General features: G+C 33.6%; 1 protein-coding gene across 1 annotated transcript; it reads left to right on the top strand.

Annotated features, from left to right (window-relative positions):
- The first annotated feature begins 3,885 nt into the window (after positions 1–3,885).
- On the top strand, positions 3,886–6,650 carry LOC133806192 (uncharacterized). The gene is made up of 4 exons (XM_062244314.1): positions 3,886–4,297; positions 4,560–4,982; positions 5,285–5,524; positions 6,520–6,650. The coding sequence occupies exons 1-4, from the start codon at positions 3,886–3,888 to the stop codon at positions 6,648–6,650; spliced, it is 1,206 nt and encodes a 401-aa protein (XP_062100298.1).
- The last annotated feature ends 4,727 nt before the right edge of the window (positions 6,651–11,377 follow it).

Genomic DNA, 11,377 nt, shown 5'->3' with positions numbered 1-11,377 from the left:
CCTTTTCACAGTCCTTGGAAGCATCATCCACCTGGTGGAAAGCTTTCTTAATGGTCGTCGCAGCCTCCTACCAAGCTAAGTCAATTTCCTCTTTGAATTTTTTATCCTCCTCCAGTGCTCGAAGGACCTTGTCTGCGTCCTCTTGGGCTTTCTCCACTAAAGCCTTGGCCCTCTTGTAACATCCCGCAAATTCTACATTAAGAATTTTAAGGGAAAAATAATATTTAATTAAAAAAGGAATTTAATTGGAAAATTATGAAAATTAAATCGATATTGATTTTATTATATAATGGGATAATAGATGGATTTTATGTCCCAAATTATGTATTATTCTTTGGAATAATTAATAAGTGACATTAAAATTTAGAATTGCAGAATAATTTGAATATAAAGAGTTTTGTCTTTTAATTTGAATTCTCATTATTTGTTGAGAAATAAATGATAAGAAATCTTTAAATTGATAAATTAGATTTATCAAAATTTAAAGATTTATGTTTTAAATTATGAGATTTAAAATAAAAGAAATTTTGTCCACTTAATTATTGTATTATTCATGAAAATAAATAACAACATATTTTTAATCTCAATAAAAATAAATTGTGAGAATTTTAAATGAATTATGACATAAAGTTAAATTATAATATTTGGGAATTTTGGAAAAAGAAATTTAAGTAATTTTTCTAAGGAATTTATTGTAGAAATTGATAATTATGGAACCCAAATGTAAATTGGTAAGATTACTAATTTAAATGCATAATAAAATAAATAATTATTTTAAATAGAAAATAAGTGGCAAATCGACTTAAACAAATAAAATGAGATTATTTATTAATTAGTTAATAAGAAATTAAGTAAATAAGTTAATTTATAAATGAGTAAATTGGTTTTAATTATTATTATTATTATAGAAAAAAAATGGTTGAAAACCCTAAGTTTAAGTAAACACTCGGATCCCTCTTTCTCTCTCCTCTCTCCCTAGCCACCACTCTCTCTCGCCTGATGTCTTCCCAAGCTCCGACAAGTGCCTTCCCGGCCTCCAAAAGTTACACGCGTTGAATGGTTGGCTATAGATTCCCTCATACTATCAGTCGCACAAAAATCCAAACCTAACTCGCCGATTAAAGACCAAAAACCTCTGTGAAAGTTCAGCAGTGCAAAGTTTTCCAAATGTTTTCGAGCATTTTTCGACCACATCATGCCATCTTGAGCTGAATTAGAACCACCACTACATCCGTTGTGTCTCAGACTTCAAAACACACTAAATGATCGAACTCAATGTCCATCGGAGTTTGAAGTCGATGTTCGCTAGAATCCATAGAGTTCTGAGAATTTTTGGCTCCCTTGTTGAAAGATCTTCAAAACCCAGCAGATCACCATTGGCTTCAATGGCCAGCAGATCTTCAATGGCCACCTCGAGCTTCCCCAAGCCAAACCAATGGGCCTCCCCAAGCCAAACCAACATCACCATCGGCTTCCTTGTTGAAAGATCTTCAAAACCCAGCAGCTTATTTTCCTAAACACCACTGTGGAGTGGTGGCGCCGCAGCCGTCACCGGAGCTTTGGTAAGGGTCTCAATAGCCGCCACATTTTGGTGTTCTGAGGCTCATTTTGAGTTCCAAATGGCACCATCAAACATTGTTTCACTATCCGAGAATCAGGTATAATTTTTAACCCCAATTTCATTGATTGTTGAGCTTTTGGAATTAATTGCGAGTTAGGAAACTAAGCTGCAATTATGTCATAGTATATTAAGAGTTAACTAGTATATTGTATTGAAATGTGATATATGTGCCTCCGTTGGGATTGTTATATGCCTTGATTGCAAGTCTTCTAAATTTTGGGAATGTCTATTTTGCAGCCGTTATGCTGTCTGTTTTCTTAGAAAACTTATGGACTTGTGTTGAGTTAATTTTATTAAATCATTTGTCATTTTAGAATCGATTAGAATAGTCATTTCTAAAGATTAGCAAATTAAGAATATGAATTTTAAGTAGTATTCTAATATCGCTCAACGCTAGAGTAGTACTCAATTAAGAAGTATTATAATTTGCATAGTATTATGAACTATTGGTGCAGCTTTCATGATAGTTTCAAGTTAATATCCAAAGCAATTTATGATTTTAAAATCAGTCACAAATTTTTCATAATAAGGTCGCTATTTTATTAAAAGGAATTTCTATTTTTGACTACCATAAGTTATGAATTAGTGTGTGGTTAATTCACAAAAATTAATGGTTTAAGGACTCGAGCACTTTGATAGAAATCATCTAAAGCACGAGAGGTAAATTATAAAGGCTAATTACATAATTGAACATAAATTAGCATTTAGATGGATTTTTTGTACAAAAGGATTTTCAAAAGTGTAAAATCCTTTATTGGCTAACTTTAATTTAGACAAAATATTTTAAAGTTATTAAGGAAAAATAAGTAGCATATCTCTATCTTGATTCATGATTTAATTATCAATTTGATTCAGCTGATTTTCTAGTGTAAAAATATCTTTTAAGTGTGAATACATTTTTTACCTTATTTATCACAAATAAACATTATTTGGTAAAAATATGTATTTCAATTATCTTGATATTATTTTCAGGGATTATGTTATTCTGGAATAAAGAAGGTATCAAAAATGAACATGGTCAAAAGAAATGACCATGTTCGTTCTGCCAGATAAAACTGATTACATTGCTGACTCATCAGTTTCCTTTTCTGTCGACACAGAATTCATTTGGCTGGCTGATTTCCTAAATCAAAGGAATTTGCAATTTCATTTCATAGTTCTCAGAAAATGATGGCCTTGGACGATTTCCTTGCCTATAAATAGCTTGCCAAGGCCTTTGGAATTTTTATCTCTTCCATTTTGAATATTTGTAAACATTGTGTTATTTTGAAGAGTGTTTTTATTTGTAGAGATTAAGTTTGTTCAGCTTAATCTTTGTGAGAGTGTTGAGTGTACTTGTGGATATTTATCTAGTCCATTGTAAACAGATAGTGTCTATTGTGAACATGTTCATAAGGATCTTCGGGAGAGGATTCTATCTAAGTTTCACTTCGAGAGGAATTGTGCACTCGCTATTCTTTGAAGGGAGTTCAAGAGAATCAGCGTTTCATCAAAACCAGATTCATAGAGAAGAGTACAACAAGATTGCAGCAATAGTTTAAGAGGGAGTCTTACATTTTTTAAGTCAATGCTTTTGTACACATTGTTTCTTTACTAATTGGTTTATTCTCTGGGCGTGGCCCCGTGGATGTCGGTTATCTGAAAAGATTTCTGAACCACGTAAAAATTCTCGTGTGTTCAATTTTTACCTATTTTTTTGTTTTTGTTTAAAAAGTTTCATAAGTAGTGTGAACAAAACTGAAATCTATCTAAACAACTAAATCATTATTCCGTATTTAATTAAGTTTTTTATTTTAAATCACTTGGTAATATTAAAATACGGAATTTCAATTGGTATCAGAGAAGGTCACTAAACTCTTAGTGCGATCTTCCATTTTTTTGTTTGTTTTGTGCCTTGTGAAATGTCTTTCTTTGCAGAAGGTGGATCTATAACTCACCCTCCATTGTTGAATGATACAAACTATCAAGAAGAAAAGGCGTGGAGATAAATCTTAACCGGTTGGACACCTCCATCCGAATCAAATGATGTAACAAAGGTAAAATCTAAACTTAACTGGACCGATGCTGAAGATAAATTGTCTAGTTATAACAACAAAGCCTTGCATGCTATCTTTAATGGAGTTGGTGAAGGATACATAAAATTAATATCCTCTTGTGAATCTACCAAAGAATCTTGGGAAATCCTTCAAACTCAATTTGAAGGTACTACTGATGTAAAGCATTCTAGGCTTGTTATGCTAACTACAAGATTTGAAAATCTTCTAATGACAGAAACTGAGTCTCTCACAGATTTCTATGAAAGACTATCTGATATAGCTAATGAATATTTTGCTTTGGGTGAAAAATTGGAAAATAATGTGTTAATTCGAAAAAAATTTAGAGTGCTTCCTAACAGGTTTCAAACAAAGCTCATAGCAATTAAGGAGGAAAAAGATCTCAACACAATGAAAGTAGAGGAGTTGATAAGTTCATTGCGAACATTTGAACTCAATCAACAAATTCATCAAAAGGAAAAACCAAGTGCTCCCAAAGAAAAATCAGTTGTTCTCAAATCATCAAAGATGAAAGATTCAGATGAAAATGATGGTGAAGAAGAAATGGCATTGTTGACCAAAAATTTTCAAAAATACATGAAAAAGACTGGTAACAAAAAATCCACGTTCAAATCTTCCAAAGGTAATCATTTTTCTAAACCTTTTGACAATAGCAATAAAAGAGGTGTGCAATGCAGGGAATGTGAAGGATTTGGTCATATTCAATCTGAATGTGCCAATACACTGAAGAAAAATAAAAAGGTAATGGCAGCTACTTGGAGTGATCAGGACTCTGAAAGTAGCGATGAAGAAGATAACTCAAGCCTTTTCTTAACCTCTGTTGTTTCTGGATTAACTATAAATTCACATGTTAATAAAAAGGCTTGTTTGTCTAAACAACATAGTTCAGGAAGAAAACTCTGAAAGTGAATCCAGTGAGTCTGATCTAGATGAGGACTCTTTGAAAGAATCACACAAAGATATGTATGATCAATGGTTAAAGGTTTGTTCTGATAATTGCTTAATGGAAAATAATAACAAATCCTTACAAAAGAAGAATGATGAACTTGAAAATAGTGTGAAGAATCTAGAGAATAAATTTATTGCCAAAGATTGTGAAATTAAGAGACTATCAAATGAAATTAATCACATGGTAAAAGGTGTTAAAATTCTTATTCCAAATTCTAGGATCTTGGATGATGTTATTGGTGCAGGACAAAAAGCTGGTAATTTTTCTAGATTAGGATCTGATGGTTTTAAATTAAAAGGTAGAACCATTTTTGTGAAATCTGGCATTCATTTTGGGTCAACCACTAATGCCTATGCAGGTACATCTCAGACAAGTGATGCTACAAAAGTACAATATGTTTCCACATCTGTTAAACAGACCAAGTTTTTCAAAAGAAATAAAACAGATCAGTTCATTCCAATTTGTCATTTTACTATGATGAATTTTTTCAAAAACAATTATTTCAATCATTATAGTAAAACAAAACAGGTTGTGAAAAAACCATCAAAAAGTGTTTGGATGGTAAAAAGAAGAACAAATTGTCTTGCTACTTTTACTTGTCATAAATCTCGTGCCTCTAAGTCTTGGTACTTTATAGTGGATGTTCTAGACATATGACAGGTGATGCAAATATTCTCACAAATTTCAAATCTTTGAAATGTGGTGTTGTAACTTTTGGTGATGGTATGTCAGGTAATATTGTTGGAAAAGGTACCCTAAGTCTTGATGGATTACCAACATTGAGAAATGTTTTGCTTGTTGAGGGCCTTAAGGATAATTTAATTAGCGTAAGTCAAATTTGTGATCAAGGCTTCAGAGTAAATTTTTCTCATGATGATTGCAATGTTATTGATCAAAATGGTATGAGTGTATTTAAAGGATATAGATCTATTGATAATTGTTATACACTTTCACCAACTCTCACATGTCATTCGGCTATAGGTAATACCACTGACTTATGTCATGAAAAACTCGGTCATATAAATTTCAAAAGTTTGAAAAAGATTGCAAGTGCAGGGTTAGTTCGTGGGTTACCCAAATTGGGTAAAGAATCTGCAGGTAAATGTGAACCATGTCAGTTGGGGAAACAATTAAAAAACTCCCACACAAGTGTTACAAGAATTAATACTTCAAAAGTTCTTGAACTCTTGCATATGAATCTCATGGGTTCTATTCAAGTTGAAAGTATTAATGGAAAAGGGTACATCTTTGTGTGTATTGATGATTTTTCTCGTTTTACTTGGGTGACTTTTTAAGGGAAAAATCAGACACTTTTGATGCCTTAAAAAATATTTGCATAAAATTAAGAGTTGAAAATGATTGCAATATAGGTAAGATTATGAGCATCAGAAGTGATCATGGTAAGGAATTCAAGAATACTGTTTATGATGATTTTTGTAAATCTCTAGGTATTTCTCATGAGTTCTCAGCTCCCAAGACTCCTGAACAAAATGGGGTTGTTGAGAGAAAAAATAGAACCTTGCAGGAAATGGCCAGAGTAATGCTAAATAGTAAGAAACTCTCCAAATGATTGTGGGCAGAGACAATATTCACTGCTTGCTACACAATCAATGGAATGTTTCTTCGCCCAGGTACCTCTAAAACTTCCTACGAAATCTGGAAAGGTAAAAAGCCCAATGTAAGTTATTTTCATGTGTTTGGGTGTATATGCTATATTCTTAGAGATCGTGAGAATATTGGAAAATTTGATTCAAAAAGTGATATAGGAGTATTTCTTTGATATTCTATGAATAGTAGAGCTTATCGTGTTTATAACATGAGAACTCAAACTGTTATGAAACCATCCAATGTTGTTGTTGATGATTTAAAATATTTTTTTGAATATTCCAATGAAGAAGAAATTGATAGGTTCATTGCCGAAACCTCTCAGATGAAATCTCCTGCTGTGACAATAAGTGATGTTGCGCCATCTTATACAGAAAAAGTTGCAATAGAAGCTGAATCTGTTCCAACACCTTCTGAATGACCAACAAAGGAAGGGCCATAAATCATCACAGATTCAATACAGAGAGAACCTTATGTCATAATTAAAATGAATCATCCTTCAGATCTCATTCTTGGTGATATTGAAGAAAGTTTGGTGACAAGAAAAAGGTATGTGAATTTGGTTCAATTCGTTTTCTTTACATCTAGCTTTGAACCAAAAAATGTGAAAGAAGCTTTGAATGATGAGTCATGGATAAAAGCAAGGCAAGAGGGATTAGAACAATTCACAAGAAATTAGGTATGGACTCTTGTTCCTAGACCAAATCATACCAATGTTATTGGTACCAAATGGATCTTCAAAAATAAAAATGATGAATTTGGTACAATAATAAGAAATAAAGCTAGGGTAGTTGCCCAAGGGTATACTCAAATTGAAGGTGCTGACTTCGATGAAACTTTTGCCCCTGTCGCAAGATTTGAGTCAATAAGATTGCTATTGGTTGTTGCTTGTATTGTTGGTTTCAAATTATTCCAAATGGATGTTAAATCTGCCTTTTTAAATGGAATTTTGAATGAAGAAGCTTTTGTTGAACAACTAAAAGGCTTTGAAGATCCACATAATCCTAATCATGTTTTTCAACTTAAAAGGACTCTCTACGGTTTAAAACAGGCTCCTAGAGCATGGTATGAAAGATTGACTCTATTTCTTGTTTTGAATGGCTATAAAAGAGGAGTCGATAAAACTCTTTTCATCAAAAATGTTGATTCTGATATTGTTATTGCATAAATCTATGTTGATGATATTGTTTTTGGCTGTACTTCTAACACCTTAGTGCAGGAATTTGTCAAACAAATGACAGATGAGTTCGAAATGAGCATGGTAGGTGAGTTAAACTATTTTCTAGGACTGCAAGTCAAACAATTAGAAGATGGAACCTTCATCTCTCAAAGTAAGTATGCAAAAAATCTGATCAAGAAATTTGGGATGGAATCTGCTAAACATGCCAAAACACCAATGGGAACCACATTCAAACTGACCAAGGATGAAAATGGTGTAAAAGTAGATCCAACATTGTACATAAGCATGATTGGAAGTCTTCTGTATCTCACAGCTAGTTGTCCTGACATTAGCTACAATGTTGGGGTATGTTCTTGATATCAAGGGGATCCTATGGAATCCCATGTGACAGCTGTAAAGTGACTCATTCACTATGCGAATGGTACTCAAGAGTATGGAATTTGGTACTCAAAGGAAACAAAATCTAACCTTGTTTGTTTTAGTGATGCTGATTGGGCACGTAATGCAGATGACAAAAAAATTACAAGTGGTGGATGTTTCTATCTGGTAAACAATATGGTTTCTTGGCATAGCAAGAAACAAAATTCAATCTCCTTGTCAACTGCTGAGGTTGAGTAAATAGCTGCAGGAAGCTGTTGTACTCAACTTTTATGGATGAAACAAATGATGACTGATTATGGGTTTGATCTTAAAACTTTGACTATTTTTTGTGATAACACTAGTGCAATTAATATCTCAAAAAACCATGTTCAGCACTCTCGCACTAAACACATTGACATTCATCATCATTTTATCAGGGAACTTGTTGAAAATAAACTTTGATCTTAGAATATATTGAGACGAGCAAACAAATTGTAGATATTTTTACAAAAGCCCTTGATACAGTCAAGTTTGATTCCCTCAGGAAATCTTTGGGGGTATGTCCTAATTAATTTTTGTTTGTGTTGTAACATATCCCTGTGCTAGAAAAAGATGCGTGAATTCTTCTTGTCCTTATTCACCGAAAGAGTCTCAATCATTATGTCAAAATGAATTTTTACTTCAGGTTCGAATTTATAGTTAATATATATCATGCATTTTTTTTAAATAAAAAAAATCAAAATAAATAGTCCCTCCAATTAATATTCTTTCAAATCAATGTGTTTATAGTGTATGAACATTTGATCCTTGAAAAGTATTGTCAGGCTCCATCTTAGAATAGAGCTACCTACACTGTTGTGTAAATTGCTATCTTTGAGTAAGTTGGAACTATGTAACTATAATTATGTAGAAGATACTCTACCACTGATAAATGCAGCCTTCAGTGTAGTGTGAAAGCGTCTAATTTGGGTACTCTTTGAGAAAAATGCTAAAAATTGCCACATAGGACAATGTCCCTGAAAAAGGCTAAAATTTCCATACTGGGTAATGATCTCTGCTTTCACAATCATACACAAATGCTTAATATATACTGTTGGAAAAATTTGTAAGTATCATACACACTCATTGATTTGAATAAAATATTTTTTGAGACAGGAGTAAATATTTTATGATATTTTATTTTGAAAATAAAAAGCATGATTTATATTAAATATATTTTCTAACCTTATAGTAAAAATTTGTTTTGAATTAATGATTGTTTCTCTCTACACAAGCAAGGGCACGAAGACTTTGAGCACTAATCAAAATGGGATATTTTTTGGTACATTTGGTTATATATATATAATAATTAAATAAAATATATATATTTATTCTTTCAAAGGAAAATCAAATCTGAGTGTGTCAAAAAGGGCATGTTGTATCAATTTTGTTTTTGTCTTTATCACATATTTTCTAAGATCAAAAGTTTCCTATTTTGGCTTGTTTCCCAATTTTGTGTTGTGTACAATTGTTGGCAGTTACTATTTTTTTTTTGTGGATATTATTGTGTACTTTCCAAAAGTTTATATTCCATTTAATTCTCAAAAATGGAATAAAAGATCAAATCCCTATCTATCCCTTTCTTTATATTCGGACATCTTTGGCCCCATTATCTCAATCGTCTCCATCTTTCTTCCTCTTCTTTTTATCTGTTTCTCTTTTTCCTTGTGACAGTTTTCTCTCTTTCTCGTGCAAACATGGTGAAAACTAGAGGAAGTGGCTCTCGGTTTGTCAAGGATTTGAAGGCTGGCTCGTTGACTACATCTCCATCTCTCACCAAGAAAAAGGCTCGAAAGAGTACCTTGTCTCAACCTAGCCTCATTGACGCAACCACCACCACGAGCAAAGTCGTTGTCATTTCTGACCTCGAAGCCCCCAAAGCACCATCTGGACCTCCTTCAACGTCGGCTCTGCTAGCCTCTGTTCCTGGGTTTTCCAAAAAGGTCCAAGCATCCCTCTCAGATGATGTCTCTGATCATGATGGTGATTCGACCAAAACCCATTCTGACTCCACTGAATCCCCTGATGTTCTTACACCCAAGAAAAAAAACAAAGGGTGGTTCCAGGTTTCCTCTTCTCGAAAATCCCCTCGATCCAAAGGTACTAATCCTTCAAATTCCACTCCAAAGGTCTCTTCTCCCGTGGGTTCCTCTCCACTTTCTAAATTTTGGATGAAGGTGAAGAAGATTCCTCCACCCTGTTCCTCTTCTGAAACTGACCCATCTAAAGCTTTTGTTCCCTCTGATGATGATCCCCTTAAAGATGATGCCTCTATTGATGATGATGTTGCATCTGAAGCCAAATCTGACCCATCAGAGGACCCTCCTGTTTCTCCAAAGGGCAATAAAGTTGTGAAAATTCTTGAGATTTGCACAAGGTCATCAGTGGTTCCTAAAGTAACTCCAGGTTAAACTTTTAAAGCTCACTCTTTGAATTTCTATTTCAATGACAATGAGAAAAATATGAAGTATTATGTGCATCGTGATTTTATCTGTGAGAAAAAAAATTATTTTTCTGCCCATAGAGTGTTTTGGGTCATTAAGAATATTGAGGATCGAGGGTGGTTTGGTTCTTTAACTGGGTTTGATGGTTTTGTTCCTCGGGTTGTTTAGGAATTCTATGCTAATCTTAATGATGATTTGTTTGATAGCAAGTATTTTATGTTTGGTCAAGTTTATGTTTGGGGCCATTGGTATTTGTTTAGTGCTGCTGAAATTGCCAAGGTTCTCAATATACCTTCTGATGTTATCAATGATGTTGTCGAGTTCAACAAAGATAAGGTTTTATCTGAGTTGGTGGGACAGAATATGGTGTGGGAACAACACTCGGTTCTCAAGGTGACCGGTCTTACTCATTACTATGACGTGCTTCACAAATTTGCCATCAACAACTAGATTCCCACCACTCATACTTCTACCATTACCTTTAACACGACCTTCTTTCTGTTCAAAGTCAGGACTGGTCTCCAAGTTGACCTTGCTACTCTCATTTTTTATCAGATCACTGCCTTAGGAAAAGCCAAAAAGAAAGGCCAATATTTGGTGTTTCCTCATTTGATCTACAAGTTTCTTGATTCTAAAAAATCTCTCCGGTTGGAATATGAAATCGTGACACCTCCCACTGCCGGTGTAGATTACAAACTCAAGAAGGAATCCTCATCTGTCAAAACAACTAAAGGGATTGCTCTCAAGGCTGGCGATGCTGATTCTGTCATTACTGAACTCACTAGTGTCAAGGCCACTCTGGAATCTATTCAAACAGAAGTTCACAGTCTCAAGAGTTGTCTCTCAACCGTGATGTCTCAATTTGCTGTGACTCCTTCCAAATGAGGCCATCTGTTTCTGCTTTGTTTTGTTTCCCTCTTTTTCGGTTTAAATAAATTGTGAAAGAAATCTTTCAGTGTCTTTTCATTTGGTTTCTTTTGTTTGTGTTATTTTTACTCATTTGGCTTTTTGCTAGACAATAAGGGGGAGTAAGAAGGTTTATTTATTTATTTTGTGATCTTTGTTACAATTGAGATGTATTTCGCAGGGGGAGTAATTTACTCTTTTACTCTAACCTGATTTGTC

Source organism: Humulus lupulus, chromosome X (assembly GCF_963169125.1).
Source record: "Humulus lupulus chromosome X, drHumLupu1.1, whole genome shotgun sequence".
NCBI classification, from domain to species: domain Eukaryota; kingdom Viridiplantae; phylum Streptophyta; class Magnoliopsida; order Rosales; family Cannabaceae; genus Humulus; species Humulus lupulus.
The sequence above is the reverse complement of the archived record's forward strand: the minus strand, read 5'-3'. Positions and strand labels throughout refer to the sequence as shown.